The following is a 23,679-nucleotide window of genomic DNA, read 5'->3' on the forward strand; positions in this document are numbered from 1 at the left end:
TCGGGAAAACCTTCTTGGGATAGAATCAAGAGGTTGACGGCACAACACCTCGAGTCTTCCACTGGTCTTAACGGACGATCGATCGTTAAGATCAGGGGCTGCAAATCTCACGTGCTCGCGAAGTCGGTCAAACACAAGAAAAATAAGGAGCAATCTACTAAGGCTGCGATAAGCTTTTCAGGAAACAAATCAAGAGTTTTAAGAAGTACAACAGAGTCCGATCATCCGGCCAACAGTCTTAACGGCCGGACAGTAAAAAAGAGACAGCAAAGAGAATCCTAAAAGAGCACAGCAAACCCAAAGAGGGTATCCAAAAGGAAAGCAACAACATAATGTAAATAATCAAACAACAACACACGGGCAAATCAGTCTCCAGCGATCGATCTTCAGACGACCTTGTCGGAAGAAGAAGCATCCATCGCCTTGTCAGATTGGTTCAAACCCGGGGATACGTCAAGACCGCTAAAGCGAGGAAGAATGAAATCCTGCTCCGTGATAGCCTCGACGGTAACTTCCTCCATATCTCTCCTGAAATTCGCTTCATTAGCAGTCAAGGTGTCGATGAGCTCCTTTGGGATAGACGTACCAAAGTCTTTCAGTACATCCATCGAACCTAAAGTCCCCGAGGCCTCACTATGAAGAATAAGTTTCTCCTCGCGTCTATCCCGATCGACCATGTACCTCTTGAACTTGTCGAAGCATTCGTTCGCCGCAGCCGCAATACGACTCGTCTGAGAAGCGAGGTCGCGACGATGCACCTGTTTTGCAAATTCCATCGTCTTCTTTAGATCCTCAGCCTCCGCCTTCAATTCAGCAACCTTACTATGAGCGGTCTCCAGCTCTTCTTCGAGATCGTCAGATGTCTGTTTCGCTTGTTTACGCTCGCGATAAAAACGAGTTCGCTCATCAACGATCTCCTTGGACTTCACGAGAGCAGCTTGCTTAAGCTTCTCGATCTCCACATCTTTGGCCTCGATCACGAGAGCAGCTTGCTTAAGTTCCTCGATCTCCATCTCTTTGGCTTCGATCGTGGCCTCGGCACTGGCGAAATCCGATGCCATCTTTCGCAGCACCAGCTCATAATCCGCTATGAGTTGATTCTTACGAAAGATAGCCTGCAAAATAAAACAAAATGTTAACATCCATCGCGCGCGATGGAGAAAGTACTCTAACAGAAAACGAAGAATAATTAGTAAGTAGAAACTTACCTCCACATCAGCCTGAGCGGACTCGGCAAACCTATCCGGGAACGCAAGCGTAGGAGTCTCCGGCATCAGCTGCGTACCGCCTCGAATCTGGCGCACCAACTCAGCACATGCGCTGGGATCGCCAACCAACGGACCGTCTTTGTCATGACGAAAAGCCCAACGCTCGGACACAGCCAATGCGAGCCTATCGGATGGAGGACCTAATCCCCCCCAAGGCAACAAACGAGACGCCGGCAGAGCTATCTCCGAAGAAGAACGAGAAGAGTTATCGTACGCCTTCTTCAATCTCTTCCCGCCATGATCCAGAGAGCCACCATCGGCCGGCTCTTTTCTTTTTGAGATAGGCAAAGCGGTCTGACCTTCCTCCGCTAGATCCTCGGGCTCCTTCTCCCGATCGGCCGACTGATCGATCGCCGCAGTGTTCTTACCAACTGAATCCCTCCCATCACCAGAGTCTATCACCATCTCCTTGGAAGATTTACTCTTTTTCTTCTTCTCCTTCCTTTTTAAAGGACTAGCACTCAGCGTCGGATCAGCCGACTCACTCGCCGACGGATCGATAGTCATGACGTCCGCATTCTCGATTGGTAATCCTTGAGACTCAGTGCCACGCTCATCGGTCCCAATCTTCCCAGATGACGAAATCTGAGCCTCAGCTTCTTTATCTTTAAGCGACGAGACAGAACCAAAGTTTCCACCGCTTAGTTGAGCACGGAGAATCTCACTATAGTTCAGATATGCCTTTGGAATCTTCCCCATGATTGGGAGTGGCAATCTCTTCCCTTTTCCTTCTACAAACGGCTCCTTTGACATCCAATCGACTGGTACAAGGGGAAGAAAAGTTAACACAAACGAATTTCTTGAAAAGAAACTGGAACAAATCGACCGATGTACAACAAGATACCTCTGGCGATTCGTTCCCGCTGACGCTCGATTCTATCAAGACTGAAATCTCCCCAACTCTGCTGCCTGAGCACCGCGATCTTCGGGAGATCTCTCCAAAAGGTATCTCGAGCTCCGATGGCGTGCGGAAGACCGACTGCAAACAAAAAAAAACACACACAAACAAGAGTGAGTTTCGATGGTAGTGAAACATCATTCGGCTCAAAGTTATCAGCCAATACGATCGCTCCATAAGACACGGCACTCTTCGCTAGGTGGTTCCTCGAACGCCGCCTCGTCGGCTTTGACGTAGAAGTAAAAACGTTGCCATTGTTTCGGCGGCGACGGATGACCCATCAAGATGTGGAACCCCGACCGCATCTGTATTCCAAGAAAACCATTTGGTTTGGGCTGCGTCTGGATTACTTCTTCAAAAGTACGAACGGGCATCGAGACGTCTATCTCAGCCGCCATCACCATCAAAGCGACCGCAATCCTTATCGTACCGATCATTATTTGTGTCATAGCCACATCCCGCCGGGCACAATATGAAGTTATTAATCGAGGGATGGGAAACCATAGCTTTGCTTCTCGCCCAAAGAAGGATTCGTAGACACAGTGATAACCGAGAGGAGGCGTCCATGGTCGCTGGTCGGAACCCGGAATCACAAAGGTAACGCCAAACGCTCGACACGCCTTTAACAAGGAAGTAACGCTCTCGACGGTTGACCGAGTGGGTAGAACATCGCCCCAATCCTGACTTCCCACCGAAGAGGATCGAGCGAGCTCAGGCGCGAGATCAAGAACCTGCTCGATCATCCCACCTCGACTATAACGAAAAGGAATAAGACGTCGCCTCTTTCCTTTAGAGCAACCTGTGACCTAGCTCCCCCGAGGGATTCGTCTTAGTTGCCCCAATCCCTTCAATCGGTCGGTCAACGCCATCATCGTCAATCGCATCATCCCCGTCATGTGAATTTTGATCAGCAGATCCCGTTCCACTCGAATCCCTCAACCGATCCAGATTCATCGGAACCCAGCGATATAATCTCCTCTGATGAATCATCCACTATCGCCCCTTGCTCGCATCGATCCATCCGTGTTTTTCCCATGGAATCGCGTGCCCGGTTCGTAGCTCCCAGCTTTAGTCGAAAGGTCGGACCAGACGATTTCGTCACAAGGTTCGGGTCGATCGGGACCCCCTTTCCCTTCTCCGAGCAAGGAAGCTTCGCCGGAGACGACATCGATCGATCGCCCGTCGCCGAAGAGGATGGGAAAGAACTAAAAAAAGGGATAGAAAGGAGAAAGAGAAAGTTAGAGAGAGAGAGTACCTTTTAATCTGAAGAAGAAGTGAGAGCTTAAGAAGCAAAGCCCCTATTTATAGTAAACGGGCCCAAACTTCGAGGATAAGTCACATCATTAGGCCTATTGGGCCTTTATCGGCACCTTCTCTCTCCGAACCACCAGATGCGACGCTCCTATCGATCGATCGGATAGTTTCTATGAGCACACTTGCAGCCGGCCGATCGATCGAATTACGAGCCCTGATCAGGTCACTTAGCAAGTCATTGACGATCGATCGATCGTCAAAAATTCTACGATCGTAAGTCCTATCAATCGGTCGAATAGCTCCCATTAAAAGCCCTTGCGACCGACCGATCGATCAAATGGCGAGCAAATGCTCCGAGACAAAGCCGACCGACCGATTGCCTAGAGAGAACGCAGCGCCAAACACCCCCGTTACGCCAGATACGACGATCGATCTCCGCGATATATTGATCGTCAGGGTCAAAGGGATGGGACGTATTCTCGTAGGGCAAGACGCGCCAGCACCAAACCTGTTATTATCAAAACCATAATCTCACTACCCATTGCGAGATACCTACGACATCTCGCCGATGGAGTAGGGGGGGGGGGCTTACTGTTGGAGATGGATTTAACATCCCTCCACAAGGCCAATCGAACAACAGCTTTCGGCCCATCGACATCAAGATCCCTCTTTTGAGATTGGTTCGATCGATCGCTTGAACCGGATGACCGATCGATCGGTTAAACTTATTTAGGCTCAATACGCCATCGCTTCGCTAGGAAGCCCACGAACATAAATTCAGGCCCAAGGGTTCTAGGGCGAACAGGTCCTAGGGCGAACGAAGGGAAAAGTAACGAGAGCTATAAAAGAAGGTCGAAGTGGAAAGAGAAATGGATCCAAAATACACTTTAGAGCACTGACGGCAAGATTAGGGTTTACCAACCAATCGATCTACCTTGTGTTTTTGCCGGCACTTTCAACAAAGCTCCGGTCTTTTCTTCTTTTCGTTTCACCTCTTTGTAGTCCGTTCAATCTCGTTCACTAATCAATAAAACGTCTTCGTAAGACCCACAAAACCGAATCCTCTTTACTTTCAGTCGATCAACAAACTCGGATTCAACAGCCATCCTGAGATATTGTTCAATATATTCCTTTAAAATAGTAACTAGATCTGTGTGCGGGTACTTATTTTATATAATTGGTATATACTTTTAAGGTTACTTATATATTTAAATGTGTATATAATTTTTAAATACAATAATTTTATATTTTTGTACCGTAAATTAATTAATTATTTCAATTTTTAGTAGATAGTATAATGAATAAAATATTAGTTTATTAAGAGATTTGTTAATAGATCCGGTTTTGTAGGAGTTGATGATTAATTTAGGGTGAAATATTATTATTAATAATAAATGAATGATAACTGATTTCTAATTAGAGTCTATTTTCTAAAAAATCATACATAAATCAAGTTGTGATTTCTGTTTTAGTATATAAAATATTGAATGATATAACTTGTGTTTGTATAAAGTTGATACATTTGCTTTCTGGATAATTTATTAATAAAACAAAGGGTTTGTAAATCAGTTAAAGATTTAATATGAGTCGAAGTTATATCATGCATGATATATTATTACGGCCTGTTATTAGTAATTAATGAATGTTAACTTAATTTTAGGGATGAACCTTTTTTTTAAAAAAATCACACATGAATTGAAGTCATGACTTCTATTTTAATATATTAGATGTTTAAAGACAGAATTAAAGCTGACAAAAAAAGATAGAATTAATAGTAAAAGAATGTTATTTTTTTCTTTATTAATTGAGAAAAAAGTAATATTTATTATTGAGAAAGAGATAGAAGTCGATTTGACTTATTTTATCTTTAAACACTTTAACAGAATTAAGAATAGCAAGTAAGTTAGAGATGCTTTGAATAAACGAAACCAAATAGTATGTTTAGGTCCTATCCGTTTTAGACCTTGTCCGTTTAAGCCTTATAAATTCAAACTCGTTTATACACATCTCTTTTAAGTCCGTTTAGTTTCAGATCCATTTAATTAAAAATACATGTTAGGTCCATTTAGTTTTTCTTTTCGGAATACATTTCTCTTCAATACAAATTTATTAGTTTTTTTCGGAATACATTTCTCTTGGCTTCTCGTTGAACTCTCTCACTTTTTTTCTTTGTTTAGAACATGGAAAGATGAGAATGGTGAATGACAAAAGTGAACACTGAATCCTCAAGTGTACTCTTATACCAAATAATGGAAACCCTTCTCGGAATCGTCACTTGAAGGTTGGTAAGAGATAGGCTTTGAGTCGGATACTCGATCAAAGAAAGGTGGAACGAAGGATCACACAGAGGTTGCGGAAGACCTTTGATTAACTCGCTCCGAAGCCCAAGGATATGACATACCAAGATGACTTAAAAGGATTTGTTGCTTGGGTTCACACACCTTGCAACAGAAATACAATGTCCATACGGACAAAGGATCCTTTGGATATGGCGCACCAAGACAAATCAAAAAGTTCCTCGAGGAACAAGGCTGAGAATCACTCCCAAAATTTCCAAAAATATCAAATCACTCTTTAACTCTTTTTTTTTTAAGATTACAGCTTATTTATATAATAACAAAACTAGCAAACAAAGCTAGAGATTTATTATTATAGAAAATGATAAAACATTCGTAGGAGTTGTAGACAAGCAGCATCATCTACTTGAAGTCGAGACCACACATTTCTCCACCCTTTACCTCCGTCTGTCCGGACAGGTGCTCTATGGAAATATCGATCATAATAATTCAATGTGGGTTGAATTATCAACTCTTCAAATTGCTCATTTTCTAAATTCCACAACTCAATTCTCTCTTCATAATATAGCATGTGGATGTTGTGATCGCAACTGGCAGATACGAAACGCCTGCAAATTAATAAACATGTGAAATGCTTCATTAGACATATATAAATAATAATCATTAACACACCAAACCATATAAAAATATTTGAAAGCATTACAGGATGACAAAACATTAACACACTAAAACACATAAAATATTTTAAAATATTACGACTTGACAAAACATTAACACACAAAAAATAATAAAATATTTATCACAATATGAAAACATGACAATCAGATCGCTAATCTTCGTCTCCGGAATCACTTTGATGTCCTGCATTATGTTCTTCTGTGGTTCCCCAAATGTTGAAAAGACCTCCATGTCTCGGTTGTTGCGATGTGCTTCCAGATTCAAAATAATGTGTGAAACCGATATTTAGTGATGGTGTTTGGTGAACTTTGGGTGAAGCATTTGTTGTTGTACCTTCTGGATACTTTCGTTGATTATTCATCGGACTTTCAACTTGATTTCCAACTGTAAATCCGAACTGAACATTTGTGGGTGTTGTTCCTGAGGAGCCGACTTGCTGAAAATTTGATGCATGTTGACCATGATGAAAATTTTGTGGAATGTTCCATTGCATGGGATATGGTGGCGTACTCCATTGTTGAACATTTGGGGGGGTGTGTTCCAACTTGGACCACTTGGAGGTACACCCCATGGTTGAGCATTTGGTGGTGTCCCCAATATTGAACATTTGGTGGTGTTCCCCAATGTTGAACATTTGGAGGTGTACCCCATTGTTGTGTTGTTGGTGGTGCACCCCAGTTTTGAAAACTGTTTTCTCTCAAACTATTACCCACAAAAGCTGGACTCCCGGATGATAAACTTCCAGAATGTGGACTCCCAAATAACTGGCCAGAGCCTAATTGTTTTGGCACGTCTTCATTGTTTCGTGTGACACCAGTCATAGCTTCTAGTAATTGCAGCTTATCCTTGTTATTGCTTCCAACTATATCAATGAAATACTTCCGCCAAAAAACCAGCTCTTTAAGTGAGTTAATACAAGCCCAATAAAATTTAGTGAATTTGGGAAGCTCCAAAGCAAGAAATATTTGCTCTGCTTTTTTGAATTCATCATAATCATCTTTATCAAAAGCACCTGGGCATAGCTGCTGTAGACTTTGTCGTTGAAATTCTTTATATCCATTAATTGTGTCTTGCATTGTGCTCTCAAATGATTGCCTTCTTCGTTGACCTCTTGAACTACTTCCAATTATTAGTTCCTGAGATTCTACTAGATGTATTCGAAATACTCCCACGTCTTCTACTTCCTCGTGAACTACTCCCACGTCTTGTACATTCTTCACCTCTTCGAGAAGGAAGCCGAGTTGGATCTTCAGTTTATTCATTTGAAGGATGTGTATCAGCATTGAGGTTAACACGATATATTTCTTCACTTTCTTGGGTTTCAGGAACATTATTTTGAGGTGTGTCATCACCATCAATGTCTGAAAAACCAAACAAGTCATCTTCATGTGTTTCTTCGTTCAATATTTGTTGTCTTCGTTGGCGTGACGACTGTTGAGGTCGCGAGTAAACATCATGCAGTACAAAGCATTGAACCATCACATCCCAAAACTCTGGTGATTGTCTTTTAAAAGATCTTGTTATTTTACATACCTAATAAAGTTTTACATTTATAAAATTCATAAATGTGTTGGTTATATTTATTATATTATTTTAGTTAATATAGTTCAAATATTATTACCGATTCACGAGCTTCCCACCGTTCGTCTGATGCGTAAATCATCGAAGTCTCCGGATCAACCGTGATACCGGTAGAATTCATGAGAAACTTCAACTTCTTATATGCTTTTTTAAAATCATCAAGTTTGTTTTTGAAAAATGCATAATTTATATGTAAATTAAATGCACGGTTAAATCTGTCAACTATGAGCTCTCTACCAAGAACCGTAGGATCTTTAAGAGTATAATCTCTCATAGAAATTGCTTAATCATATAACTCAATCAGTTTTTTTCTTGTTCATAAGTCCACTTAAACCTCTAGGTGTTCTACATATTAAAAATTTATATTTATAATTTTGTATAACAATATATAATTAAAATAGCTGCAATAACTATAAAATGAAATTTCTTACTCGTGATGAAGTCTCGTTCTGAACATTTGAATTTCTTTGTCCCGAAGGATTTGTGTTTCCACGATGTCTTCCCGACATATCTGGATTACAAAAATGATACAAATATTATTAATATACTAGAGTTTCACAATTAATCATATTTTAATTAAAATAGAAAATATAATTTATATATAATTAAAATAGTCAAAACATATATTTATTAAGTTTTCAAAATAAATATTTTTTTTCAAATCTCAAACACAACGAAATTTTTGTTTAAAAATATATTTCAAATACATAATAATATTTTAACTTTATTGTATGCAGTTTATGATTAATTCATTAACTTATTTTGGCTGATGTAAAACCAATTACGTTAATATATAAAAAATATTTATAAACAGAATAAACTATCATATCTGTATTATCTTACATACTTTTATTGTTTTCAGTTAACTAATTTATAAACCTTTAAATAATTTAGGTATCATCACAAAACTTTTTTGCTAACTAAAATTTTAGTTAATCAACTACATTAATATATGATAAATATATAAAATCTAAGTACATTTCAAATTTATAGTTTATAAGTTTAGGATAAAACAATCGTTGATCAAAAAAGAAAGCTTAAGATAAAAAACATACATTTCTCTGAAACGGATTACACCAGAGGAAAAAAAGAACGCAAACTAATAATCTTCAGAATGCAGACAAATAAAAAAATTTCTGGTTACATTAACATATAACAAATATTATAAGCATAAACAGTAAACTTACTTATATACTTTTATTAGTTTAGTTACAACACTTATCTAATTTGTATACTTTTAATAGTTTACGTGACTACAAATTACAAACTAATATTTTTCAGACAGATAAAAGAAACATACCTTGTTATGGTTTATGGTTTGAAAACAAAAAACGTTTTGCATCAGAAAAGGAAAGAAAGCGAGATGGAGTTTGATAACTGAAGTGTGTGTAAATTGATTGTACGTCTTATTTTTATAGTGTAGATATTTTTTATTTTTGATGTATTAAAAAATAATAAAAACAGTAGAAAAAATCACAAACCACCATAAACCACTTCTTTTCTATGTAAACTGCAGGAATGGGGTGGTATGTGGCATTTTATCCTCTGACAAATGCACATGGAGGGTTACTCAATATTTTTATTATTTTAAAATTCAAAAATAAACAAAAGGAAAAGCAAGGTGAATGGCGACAGTATATGGCCCACCCCTTTCTGTTTTGTGGACCACAATCACCACTCACACCCTCAGATTCAAGTGTGATTTAGAATCAAATCTGTCCCGCACCTTCTTCTTTTACCATTTATTATTATTTTATTTTTCATAAAAAGCTCCCACACCTTTCTTTTTTCCATTTATTATTATTTTATTTATCAAAAAAGTGGCAATACAATACCCATTATTCCTCCCGCCAGGCAGTACGCTTGTCCCGCGATTAACATTCATAACCACAATAGACATTTGAAGTTATAAGTTGAAAAATTACTCTCTTAGACACTTTATCACTTTCCAATTACTCTCAAGAACACATTGCTGTCTAAAGACCTTAACACCCTTAAACTAGACCAAACTTCACTTGTTCTCTTCTCGTGGTTGAGACAAACCCAATCAAACACATGTTCAAAATCCAAAAGAAAGTGTGATAACCCAAATTACAATCATCTCTCTTCTCATGGTTGTGATAGCAAATAATCCGAGATTTCCAGAAAAATTGATTAAACTTTTTCTTCTCACAATCGAATGGTGACTGTTTGTGATAGCAAATAATCTCAGATTTCCAGAAAAATTGATTTTATTTTTTCTTCTCACAATCGAATGGTGACTGTTCAATTAAATTGATTTATTATTTTAATACCAAACCTGGACCGTAACGCTAGATTTCAAGACCGCTCCCACTTCCACCTCTTCCTTCTTGTTTATGCATTATTACACTATCCCAAAATCCAGATCTACGAAGTTTCAAGTTTTATGTTGATGGATGGGATATGGTGTGGACTCGGGAGGTGGTGGACGAATGGTGTGTATGGGATTTGTGTGGATGGACGGTGTGTGGATAACTAGCGCGTGGATGGGTGGTGTGTGGACTGTTGATGTGGAGATGGGTGATATGTGGATGGAGCCTGATATTATTCTATGGGAACATGATGTCTGAGGACTAGTGGGGTGATTTCTTGTTATTTTTTTATTGGTGAAGTGGATGCAGGTGATCGATCCACGATCAATTGACCACATCCACATTTTTCATGTCATCCACAAGTTCCATTCCAAACCAACAAACTTTGTCAAACTAACAGTTTCTATCCACAAAGAAGACCTAACTTTTTTTTACAGCGAACACAAGATTTTATTCTCGTCCACAAAAAAAAGAATATGAAACATTATTATAAAATTTTAGATGACAATGAGTATGTTTTTTTCAAAAAACCGTCGACAAAAATAAATGTCATCTACAATAATTTTTTATATACTACTCATCCACAGACCAAAGCGGTCCCCCTTTTTGTTTCATAAATTAAACGAAACTATTATTAAGGACATCAATGTCAATGGCACACAGATTGCGAAAAAAAACTATCTCACATGTTATAAGTGCCTTTGAGTGAAAGACAAAGACATATTGTGTCTTATAATGTAAACGACTCTTTTAAGTTTCACTCAGTTATATAGTAGACATTTTCAAGCATGTGCTTATTTGCTTTTGTTTTTAGTTTTAGAAAACAACACCAATTTCATCATTATTTCTAATTGTTGCGTTGAAGGCTTTATCACAAATAACCCTTTGAATTTCGCATCTGCATTTTTTACCATTCATTACCTTATACTCTTGGTCATTATCAGAGAAAAATATTCATAATATTTTTTTGTTGAGCTTATTTGCCAAATAGCCAAAGAAAAAATAGAAATTAGATTTGTAGAGAGAGGTAGATAGAGATAGAAAAAGGCCACACAATTAAAGTGGTGGTAGAGAACAAAATGAACTGTAAAAAGCACTTATAGCACGTGCCAATTACCCCCTAGTCTCTAGATATTTACATTTGCGGAAACAGTCAACAAGTCAACATCGGCAGAGGCCACACAATAGCATCAATATATTATAAAGAGAAATTAGTTTCCTTAAAAGCATTATACAATAATTAGATAAATACCAATTTATACTATTACTCTCTATGCATAATTTAGATATGACTCTGCTACCCCTATTTCTATGAAATCGTATACAATCTATTTGTGTGATTTACCAAATCTCTTCTCAAATCTTCACATGTCAGACTGATATCTTTTTTCAAATCTTCACATGTCAGACTGAAGTAAATCTCTTCTCAAATCTCTTTCTTGTATCTACCTAATTTATTTCAAAGTTTAAAATCTTCGTTTCCAGCTATCACCTATCTTTCTCTTTATCTCATTTCCGTATATTTTCCGATTAAATCATTCATAAAATCTTCTGCCCTGTGTTTCCGGTGAATTTCTCGCCGTTACGTCTTCGGCGAAGCTCTCGGCTACTGCGTCTCCGGTGAAGCTCTCGGCTGCTGCGTCTCTGGTGAAGCTCTCGGCTGTTGCGTCTCCGGTTAAGCTCTAAGCCGCTGCGTCTCCGGTGAAGCTCTACGCCGCTGTGTCTCCGGTGAAGCTCTCCGCCGATGCATCTCTGGTGAAGCTTTCCGCCGCTATGTCTCCGTGAAGCTTTCCGCCGCTATAGCCTTTGTATCCATGCTTCTCCAGTTAAGCCTTCCGCCGCTGCGTCATATATGTTGTAGAATTGACGTGTCATATAAGATCTTCTTGTTCGTTAACCGTGTAAATATTACATTGACTGTATAACAATTTGACATAAAAAAGTCAGATTTTAGTCTCAAGTAACTCATTTTTAAAAGTGTATATATATTATAAGATTTCTAATATTGATCAACAAAAACATTGCATAAACATTACTCGTAAATTCATTTCATAGTTCATAGTTATGATCTTGATTCTTATAAAGTTATGTACCTGCTATATGGAATCATATTATTTGACCGGTTAATATTTACAACCGACAGGTAATTCTAACAATATCTAGCTAAGATGAACTTTAATACATTATCGTTTAGGGTGAAAGGATAAGTTATCCGGTTAACAAGATACATAACTGTATAAGAAATCAGTTTTCTAGATAATTTGTTTACATTTACGTGGAAGTGTAGAGGTAGGGTTAGGAATAAGTGTGTTGGTGTAAGGGTTTAGATAACCACACCAATATTTACAGTGTTGTTAGTATAAAGGAATAACTGTGCTGGTATAGGGTTGGGAAATCAGTATTGTTGAAGCATTAGACGTACACACAATATAAGTTCAAACCAATTGCCCGGTTAATATTTACAGGTGACAGTGTTGGAATTTCATACCGGTTTATAACAATTTATAAATCAACTTATGAATTCATATGCCTAGAATCTTATGCCAATACTGAAATAAATCTAGATCTTAGGGTTTCGAGTATACTTGGTTATTCGAAGCGGAAAGATGAATAAACCAAGTTGATATTTCAGCACTGCAACAAACTGGATCGATACGGGATGCTAGTGCCGTCGAGATAAAATCTCTAGAACTTGACAAACCTTTTGTCTCTTTTAGGGTTTTGTTTTGGTCGGCTACGTTTTGTGTATACATTAACAAGTTACGTTGCAACCTTATATAATTAATATGAGGTAACCTAATTCTAGTCTTATTAGAATAAAAGACTAAGCCCAATTACATTAATCGCTTAGCCCACATGCAACCATTGCACGTTAAGTATATAATTATATATTATATAGTATCAACCTTATATAATATATAAAACCCCTAAATATTTTTGATCCAATTTGCTTAGGTGTGTGACCCTGTAGGATCATATAATATTAGTAATGAATTCTCTATTCATAGATTATAAGCGGTTTCTAGCAAAACATTATAACTATCTAATATTATATGATTGTCAAACCTCGACTTTACGACTCTAATCAGAGTAAGTACAAATGATTTTAGGACATTCCCAACAATCTCCCACTTGTACTAGAATCATCTTTTCTCATAATCCTTTTGTCTCTATATCCCGATCTCAGCATAAGGCAAGAACTAGTGTCATCCTTATTAAGCTAGATCACGTTTATCGAACTCTGATTTACACTGATAAAACAAACGTCTGACATTCACCTCGTTTGAGCACGGCCATGCATTTCACAGTATCAAATCTTCGATAGGCCCAGAGATATTTATCTCCTATTATATGGGAGGGACAAATCCCATCTTGTTCCATCCCTGTTCCTTACAAACTTCATAGAACACCTAACCAGTGCCTTTATAATCACCAGTTACGGCTGATGTTTGACAAGGTCAAAGTGAACTAATCCATAAATAAAGAATCATGACGAACTCAGGTCTAAGGACTATATCTATAGTCGTAATGAGAAACTCTCATGACACTCATATAACAATCTTGTAGAGTTTTCATAGCGGGTCAGTCCGGTCATGTGCTCTCTAACACATATCCATGTGATTGACCTCAATACCACATATTAAATGACTCCATGAAACTTGGTCATCAATCACCTCACATACTAGCCATTCATGGTCATTAATGTCCCACGTTAACAACCTTGGCCAGGGACCTCATTAATTTATAGCATCTTTCACTTATAGGGCTTCATGATCAAGTCACGTACTTGATGACCTATAAGAATGATATAAATTATTTTGGGATAAACTTTATTTAAATATCTAATAATCAAATAAATAGGAAACAATTTCATTGATTTTAAAACATAACCAAATGTATGTTAATATGAACATCATATCATAAACGTCAAGCTCCCACTAAAATCAAGATCAAATCTTAGGATACTTAATGCCCACGGATGGAATGTGACTCTCATGCTTAGGCTGTGGAAGAGGCTTGATTAATGGATCAGCAACATTTGCATCCATTGAAACTTAGTTATGGTTCTTTTCTTGGAACTCTTCCAATCCACCGCTTCTCTATTAAGACAAAAGATGAAACCAGATTGTGATCGGAAACCATCTTTGTCTGTTTGACAGCTGGCATTAGTGTAACCATTTACAACAAGCTCATCATTTCCTCCATATACCAAGAAACTATCCTTGGTATTTCTCAAATACTTGAGGATAGTCTTGATTACTGTCCACTGACTTTCACCTGGATCAGATTGGTATCAACTCATCATGCTCTCGACGAGTGCAAATCATGGCATACATGATAGATCCTATAGCCGAAGCATATGGGATTCTACTCATTCGCTCTCGCTCATCATGTGTCGAAGGACACTGAGTCTTGCTAAGAGTTATGCCAAGAGACATTGACAAAAAAACCTTTCTTGGAATCATGCATCTTGATTCTATGCAAGACCTTATTGATATAAGAGTCTTGACTTAATCCAATAGTCTTATTCAATCTATCTATATAGATTCTTATTCCAAGAATATATACAGCATTTTCCATGTCTTTAATTGAGAAACAACCTCAATAAAAAGTATGTCTTCTACATACAACACCAAGAAAACAATTGCACTCCCACTATTGTTCTTGTCAACGCAAGATTCTTCTTCATTTTAATACAATCAAACTCTTTGATTGCCTTATTAAAACAAAGATTCGAACCCCGAGATGCTTCATATATCGGAGTCAGGGCCCATCATAGCTTCCTCAAAGGGCGTAGTAGGTTTATCACTTCCTATTATCAATAGATCATGATGATCCGTCACCCAAACCCCAATCTATCAGATTTGTGACTCGTCTTTTCGGACCTACGTACCTCAGGCTCCACATGTGTAGATTCTACGACTCTTCGTAAATCTAATTGATCATCTTCCTGAGAAGGTGTAACAATCTCCATGTGTTTCTCGAACTTCTTCGAGTTGTACTTTACTCCCACTATTCTTTTTAGAAAGAAATTCTCTCTCAAGAAAAATACCACTACGAGCAACTAACAGTTTGTTCTCGGTCGGGCTGTAAAAGTAACAACCTTTGGTTTCTCTGGGATATTTAACGAAGAAACATTAATCAGATTTTGGTCCAAGCTTATCTCTATGTAAACATATGTTTGACATAAGCATTAGAAGCCCAAATTTTCAGAAAGGACAAATTTGCAACATTTCCAGTCCACATCTCATATGGTGTCTTTTCAACTGATTTTGATGGACATCTGTTTAGCTTGAACGCAGAAGTTTCTAGAGCGTAACCCCAAAAGGATGGTGGAAAATCTGCATGACTCATCATAGACCGAACCATATCTAATAAAGTTTGATTCCTCCTTTCAGACACACCATTCCATTGTGGTGTTCCTCGAGGAGTGAGTTGTGAAACAATTCCACATTCTCTCAGATGATCATTAAACGCTTGACTCAAGTATTCCCCACCTCGATCAGATCGAAGAGCTTTTATTTTCTTGTCAAGCTGATTTTGTACTTCATTCTGAAATTCTTTGAACTTTTCAAAATATTCAGACTTATGTTTCATTAGATAAACATAACCATATCTACTGAAGTCGTCAGTAAACGTAATGAAGTACTGATAGTTTCCTCGAGTATTTATAGTCATTGGTCCACATACATCAGTATGCATTAGTTCCAATAAGTCTTTGGCTCTTTAACCGTGTCCAGTAAAAGGAGCCTTAGCCATTTTACCCAACAAACAAGATTCACATTTTTCATATGATTCATAATCAAATGAGCTCAAAAGTCCATCCCTATGAAGCTTTTGAATGTGTTTCTCATTTATGTGGCCCAAACGACAATGCCAAAGAAAAGTATGATTCGTGTCGTTAGACTTGAATCTTTTGGTACTGATATTAAAGACATGCACGCTTTGGTCTAGAATATAAAGTCCATACTCTAATGGACCGCTACCATAAAAGATATCATTACGATCAAAACAACAACACTTGTTTTTGATCAAAAACTGAAATCCTTCCAAATCCAAACAAGAAATGGAAATAATATTCCTACTTATAGTAGGTACATAATAGCAATTCTTAAGTTCTAAAACCAAGCCTGAAGGTAAAGATAAATGGAATGTTCACACGGCTAATGCATCAACCCTTGCTCCATTACTCTCGTGTAGATCCATTTATCCTTTCTCCAAAATTCTACTGTTGGTTAGGCCATTCATATTTCTACAAATATGAGCACCACAGCCGGTATCCAATACCCAAGAAGTAGAATCACAAGTAGTAACATTTACTTCTATAACACAAATACCCCTAGACGATGTTTCAAAAGTCTTTTTCTTTTCAGATCTTCCAAGTAGGATTTAAACTCTTCTATGAGAACAATTCTCGGGTTTTGATACCATTGGAGGAAATTTGATTCATTCAATTTGTCCTTCTTAAGGACATATCGCAATGAAAATGAGTTGTGGGGAACTATCATTGCTGGTATTGAAGAATAGCGAATATTAATATGATGTTCAGGAGTTATAGAGATCTTAACAATTAAGGAAACTCAAATTATATACAAAACATTTTCCTCAAATGAATATAATAATCCAAGATCCATATTTCACTAAAATCCTAGTGAGCTTTGGCTCATCACCCGAATTCTAGCTATTTAGGTAAACAACACATATCAAATATAATTCTTGGTTGTTAGATGAGATCTTATGTCTTATCCAACCTATGTCTCTAAGCCCAAAACCGTTTTGATAGCCTAGTCAAATAAACCAATCTTGTTTCATATGGTAACCGTTACCATCCACCTCACTCATGTAATTGCAGACACCTTGCTTTGGCAAGCTCATCTTACAACGAAACGAGCCTTGATGGTTGATAAGATTGGGTAGACATCAAAAATACTTGAAATTAATTGAGGAACAAATTTTAATCCAATTTACTTTTATATTTAAAGTTTATATCTAATATAAAATATAAATATAACTAATATATATCTTATATGTATTTTAATTGAATTATAAATAATTAAATTAATTTTAATCTAATTAAAATAATCAATTATTTACACGTTTGATTTTAGAATTTAATCTGATAAAAATTAATCAGACGTCCAAATCAATTGAACTGACCAGTTGAACCAAGACTGAATCAACCGGGTTTCATAATTTGCGAATTATTCATGTAAGTTATAGAATCACATTCATGTATTACAATAATACGTGTTTAACATTTACATTTAAATATTGCATGAACATATAATGATTGTTTTATATAGGTGTGAGGCAAAAACACATATTACACAAACTATATATTATTTGTGAAATCACCGAATGATCATATCATCTCGTATATGCCTTATTTATATGCGTGTGATATTGATCTTTCCAAAAGAATCAATATTTATTATCACATAATTAATACACACATCTTTATCCAATAAAAACAATATATGGTTTAGAAATCGATGATACCATAATCAAATTAGGGTTTTTCTTAACCACATCGATTTCAAATAATCAAATTTCTCTAGTTCTTAATCTATACCAAATTATAAATTAACAAGATCTGATTTCAATATTAGACAAGTAGGCTCTGATACCACTGTTGGAATTTCATACCAGTTTATAACAATTTATAAATCAAGTTATGAATTCATATACCTAGAATCTTATGCCAATACTGAAATAAATCTAGATCTTAGGGTTTCGAGTATATCTGGTTATTCGCAGTGGAAAGATGAATAAACCAAGTCGAGATTTCAGAACTCCAAACGTCGTGCCTCTACTGGTATCCACACGCACACAAACTGAATCGATACGGGATGCTAGTGCCGTCGAGATCAAATCTCTAGAACTTGACAAACCTTTTGTCTCTTTTAGGGTTTTGTTTTGGTCGGCTACGTTTATGTATACATTAACAAGTTACGTTGCAACCTTATATAATTAATATGAGATAACCTAATTCTAATCTTATTAGAATAAAAGACTAAGCTCAATTACATTAATCGCTTAGCCCACATGCAACCATTGTACATTAAGTATATAATTATATATTATATAATATCACATTTATATTATATATCATATATATAATATAAATAATATATAAAACCCCTAAATATTTTTGATCCAATTTGCTTAGGTGTGTGACCCTGTAGGATCATATAATATTAGTAATGAATTCTCAATTCATAGATTATAAGCGGTTTCTAGCAAAACATTATAACCACCTAATATTATATGATTGTCAAACCTCGACGTTACAACTCTAATCAGAGTAAGTACAAAGGATTTTAGGACATTCCCAACAAACAGCCAATGCGAAAATTATCCGACTAAAGCATACGTAATAACTTTATCGCTAAGTGAAAAATGCGAGGTTAGCCGGTTATAAAATACCTAATTATTTAATAATTTCTTTTTTGTATAACTTGTTTACACTGACGTTCAGCTATTGGGGTATGGTTGTGAATAAGAGTATATGGTTTAGGGTATACTAATATATATTTTTAATCAAGTAATATGTTTACGGGGATAAAGGTTAAGATTTTAGTGTTTAACTTTTTACCCTTTGGGTTCCAGGGTCCTTATTAGATTTAGGGTTTAGCATTTTGTGTTTATGGTTTAGATTTAGGGTTTAGATGTGTCCACTCTTTCTGTTTGACATTGTTGAAGCATTGTACGTACCTGCAATAAAGGGTCAAACCAATTGCCCGATTAATATTTACAGGTGACAGCCAATTTGAAAACTATCCTGGTAAAACATATGTAATAACTTTAACGCTAAGTAAAAAAAGATGAGGCTAGCCGATTATGAAAATAACTGACTGTTAATGAATAAATTTTATGTATAACTTGTTTACACCGACGTTCAGTTGTTGGGGTACAGTTGTGAATAAGAGTATATGGTTTAGGGTATAGTAATTCATATTTTTAATCAAGTAATATGTTTACGAGGGTAAGGGTTAAGATTTTAGTGTTTACTCTTTATCCTTTGGGTTCCGGTGTCCCTATTGGGTTTAGTGTTTAGCATTTTATGTTTAGGGTTTAGGTTTAGGGTCTAGGGTTTAAGTTTAGATGTGTCCACTCTTTCTGCTTGACATTGTTGAAGCATTAGACATATCCGCGATATAGGGTCAAACAATTTGTCCGGTTAATATTTACACGTGACAGCCAATGCAAAAACTATCCGGCTAAATTATACGTAATAACTTTACTGTTAAGTGAAAATGCGAGGTTAGCCGGTTATGAAAATACCTAACCGTTTAATAAATATTTTTTTGTATAACTTCTTTACACTGACGTTCAGCTGTTGGGGTACGGTTGTGAATAAGAGTATTAGGTTTAGGTATAATAATTTATATTTTTAATCAAGTAATATGTTTACGGGGTAAGGATTAAGATTTTAGTGTTTAGTTTTTATCCTTTAGGTTTCGGGGTCCCTATTGGGTTTAGGGTTTAATATTTGTGTTTAGGGTTGTTTATGTTTAAGGTTAATGGTTTAGGGTTTAGGTTTTAGGGTCAAACCAATTGCCCGGTTAATATTTATGGGTGACAGCGAATACGAAAATTATTCGGCTACAACATACGCAATAACTTTACCGCTAAGTGAAAAAAGCAAGATTATGATGATGAAACATATCTTCTTAGGTTTATGTATTCATTAGGGGGATGAAAAAAAGTTTGACGAAAAAGATTGAGATTAAAGAAAAATAATACAAAGGGAAAGATATAGATGAAGATAATTGTTTTTCAAATGATTTGTTTTCTTTTTGTATGTCTAAAATAAATAAATAAATCTTTAAAAGATTATCAAATCTAGTAAAATCTTAAACAAATCCTAAACAAATCTTTACACTGTAGCACCATATCTTTGTAAATCATTTCTGTCAGATACTAACCCTAGGTCTCCAATCGTTCGGAAGTCGATACACCAAACTCAAAGGGCAGTTCCGTCAAATCGCCTCTTTGTTGCCATGACACGCTGGCTCCACTTTACTCTCTTTCCTACTTACCTAATTTGCTAAGAGTTCTTGGTTTTTCACCTAAATTGCTCTATTATAAACAGGTATTTAAGTCTTTAACAGCCATCCGTCAGTATTTTCACCCGGAAATAACTCTCTGTTCTCTGGATTTGTGAAGTGCCACTACACACACTGTTACAGTTATACCCAATTTCCACGGCACCTATATACATCAATATCAACTTAAGAAAATCATCTTATTAGTTTAAATTAATATCCCTCTTGCTTTGTCCCAGGAGGTGTAAAAGTAAAAGGCTTTTTTCTCTTTTTTTCGTTGCTGGTTGGAGAGAATTACGTAAAAGTTTCAGATTTTCTGATCAGAGATTAGGTTATGAGGTATGGACACATGTAAAAAGGGTTACTCATTTTTTGGCACAAAAAGGTTACATTTTTGCTTGCTTACTGAGGAGTTAATAGTAAAAAAAAAAGAAGAAACTTTTTCTCAAGGGACAGGACCCTTTTGTTGTCATAAAATTAACTTGCTATTCTTTTACTGATGCTGCCTCTCTCTCTCTCTCTCTCTCTCTCTCTCTCTCTCTCTCTCTCTCTCTCCTCTCTTCTCTCTCTCTTCTCTCTCTCTCTCTCTCTTCTCGTGCATACAGCTTCAAGCCTTCAACAATATAAGAGGTCCAAAGACTAAACCGGTTACATCACCAATGATTCGCACCCACCAATCAGAGTCCACCGGTGCAGATCAGAGGCGCTTTGGGAGACCGGAAGCATCACACCCTGAACCACCATCAACGGAGCTCTTATAATGTCTAATCCTCATCTCTCTCTCTCTCTCTCTCTCTCTCTTCTCTCTCTCTCTTTCTCTCTCTTCTCTTCTCTCTCTCTCTCTCTCTCTTCTTCTCTCTTCTCTCTCTCTCTCTCTCTCTCTCTCTCTCTTCGTGCATACAGCTTCAAGCCTTCAACAATATAAAGAGGTCCAAAGGACTAAACCGGTTACATCACCAATGGATCGCACCCACCAATCAGAGTCCACCGGTGCAGATCAGAGGCGCTTGGGAGACCGGAGCCATCACACCCTGAAACCACCATTCAACGGAGCTTCTATATGTCTAATCCTCAGTCTCTCTCTCTCTCTCTCTCTCTCTCTCTCTCTTCTCTCTCTCTCTCTCTCTTCTCTCTCTCTCTCTGGCGGATAATCCAACTTGGAGAAGAATTTGGAGCCATAGAGAATTCTGGTGAATTAAGTCCTTTTAAAAAATATTTTTTCTTGAATTGTTTTCTAAGCGGTTAGTATTATTCTTTGATGGTTTATGGGAGAGAAAGTCTCCACCTTTTTTGATTCTTAAGGAGCTGTCTTTCCATTTCTAGTAATATATCTGCTTCAAAATAACTGCATTTTGGCTATCTACTTCTTTTCTTCAGATCTCTGTTATCTGATCTTTCTGCAGTGGCCGCTCTGCTGAGTAGAGATGTTAGTTAGTGATTGTACACATGCTTATGCTTCATAGACTTTTGTTGTCATTTTTTGATTTGTCTTTATTCATCTTGGTTTGTTGGATCTTTTTAGATTTCTTGATTTAGATCTCATCCTGCTGGATTTTTGATAGAAAATAAGAAATTTTGAAAAAAATAAACAGACTTTATATTTTCATGAGATTCTCAAGTACAAGACTTTGAAAACTTGTGTTACCTCAGTCTAAAACGACCATTCATGTATTTTTCTTGTTCTTTTGTAGATGGAAGAAGATTGCAAGTTTCGACACTGGGATGAGCTTATCCCTGACGCTCTTGGCTTAATATTTAGCCACTTACCTCTTCAAGAGGTCCTAACAGTTGTTCCTAGGGTCTGCAAAGCATGGAACAGAAATGTAACTGGACCTTACTTCTGGCAAGAAATAGACATTGAGCTGTGGAGTAACCGTTACCACCAGTCCATTCATCTCGATCGAATGCTTCAAGATGTTGATAGTAGGAGCTCTGGCTCTCTGCGGAACTCTCAGTCACTGGCCTTCAAATGACTCTATCTTCTCCTTCATTGCACAACATTGAGTTATATTTTCCCACAGTCTCCCTCTTTATTTTGCATATTATGATCACAGTTGGAAGAAGCTTGAAGCTGTCATAGACACATAATCTACATTTTGTGTTTATATATTTATCGGGGAAACTCTCTGTCATTTGTCTTCAAAATGACTAGTTGTCTGCTAGAATCAGTTTGAGAAGCTTTAAGTAGTTTATAGTATGAGTGGATGAGACTGAAGTAACATTGATGCCCAAGTTCATTTCGATTTTAATATACTTTCTTTTGTTCCTTGTTTATTTTTGAAAGTGCTGGTTCACTTAAAACCTTTTGAAGGTGCCGAGAAGTTGTCTGAGCAATTTCAGGTGTTGTAAACGTAGCTGAAAAGCTTTCATCTCTCACTTTCTTGGACTTTAGCTATTGCTGCCAAAGTAGGGCCCAGAGGCGATACAAGACATAGGCAAAACACTGTTCTATCACTGATAGAGTTCTCCAGAAAACATGCATCCTTTGGACGTAGCGAGTGTAGTATCTCACGACAATGAAGCTTTATGCGATCGCCAGCACAATGCCGAAGCTGAAGCGGTTAGAAATTGCATACCATCGAGTCAGCACAGAAGGAGTACTCAAATCTTATCCTCTTGCATTTTTCTTGAATTCCTGGAACTTATAGGTTGTTGGGACGTGCAACTCGATAACAAGTTCTTCAAAGAGAAATTTCCTGATATGAAAGTGTTGGGTCCACGCGTGATTGGATTCTATGATATGATAAACGATTGGGAGGATTGCTGTTCGGATTATTTCTCAGATGGATCTGATTACTTAGCATGGGAGTTTCTTGAGGACGGTCAAATGGGAGAGTTTTATGAAGATGAGTTTGAGCATGGTTGGGACGATAACTTTTATGCAGATAGAGTGAATATAGACATGGAACCGCATATTTGGCCGCCATCTCCATGAACCAGGTCCTGTTATGGTCGAAGTTCTCCACCTACAAGTTGCTTCTAGCATTGGTTTTAACCTCATATGCGTATGTGCTCTCTGTATGGTGTTTGTAACTTGTTTGGCTTTTTCGTGTTTCTCTAATCTTAATCTCTTGGATTTTATATTTCTCTATTACTTAGTGATGTTTAGATTAGATTAATATTATATATAATATATAGATATTAACAGGTAAGTGTGTATGTATAGAATTAGAGATGTCAAGTTGATGATGCATCAGAAACAAAAGAACTGAAGAAGTAAAAGGACAAGCTGTTGAAGAAGAATAAAATGTGATGGGGTCCCTTCACACTAAAGCTTTTTAGTTTTTACTCACCTCTTCGTTAAATAGAAATGATGTCTCA

General features: G+C 36.9%; 1 protein-coding gene and 2 pseudogenes across 1 annotated transcript; 1 reads left to right on the top strand and 2 right to left on the bottom strand.

The window, feature by feature from the left end:
- Positions 1–386: 386 nt before the first annotated feature.
- On the bottom strand, positions 387–3,120 carry LOC130500130 (meiosis-specific protein ASY2-like). Its single transcript, XM_056994851.1, has 5 exons — positions 2,966–3,120; positions 2,333–2,919; positions 2,113–2,247; positions 1,209–2,029; positions 387–1,115 (listed from the first exon to the last, which is right to left on the bottom strand). The coding sequence occupies exons 1-5, from the start codon at positions 3,118–3,120 to the stop codon at positions 387–389; spliced, it is 2,427 nt and encodes an 808-aa protein (XP_056850831.1).
- A 3,490-nt stretch (positions 3,121–6,610) lies between these two features.
- Positions 6,611–8,401, bottom strand: LOC130499678 (uncharacterized; annotated as a pseudogene).
- A 13,648-nt stretch (positions 8,402–22,049) lies between these two features.
- On the top strand, positions 22,050–23,419 carry LOC130499852 (F-box protein FBW2-like; annotated as a pseudogene).
- Positions 23,420–23,679: the final 260 nt, after the last annotated feature.

Source organism: Raphanus sativus, chromosome 9 (genome assembly GCF_000801105.2).
Source record: "Raphanus sativus cultivar WK10039 chromosome 9, ASM80110v3, whole genome shotgun sequence".
Lineage (NCBI taxonomy): Eukaryota > Viridiplantae > Streptophyta > Magnoliopsida > Brassicales > Brassicaceae > Raphanus > Raphanus sativus.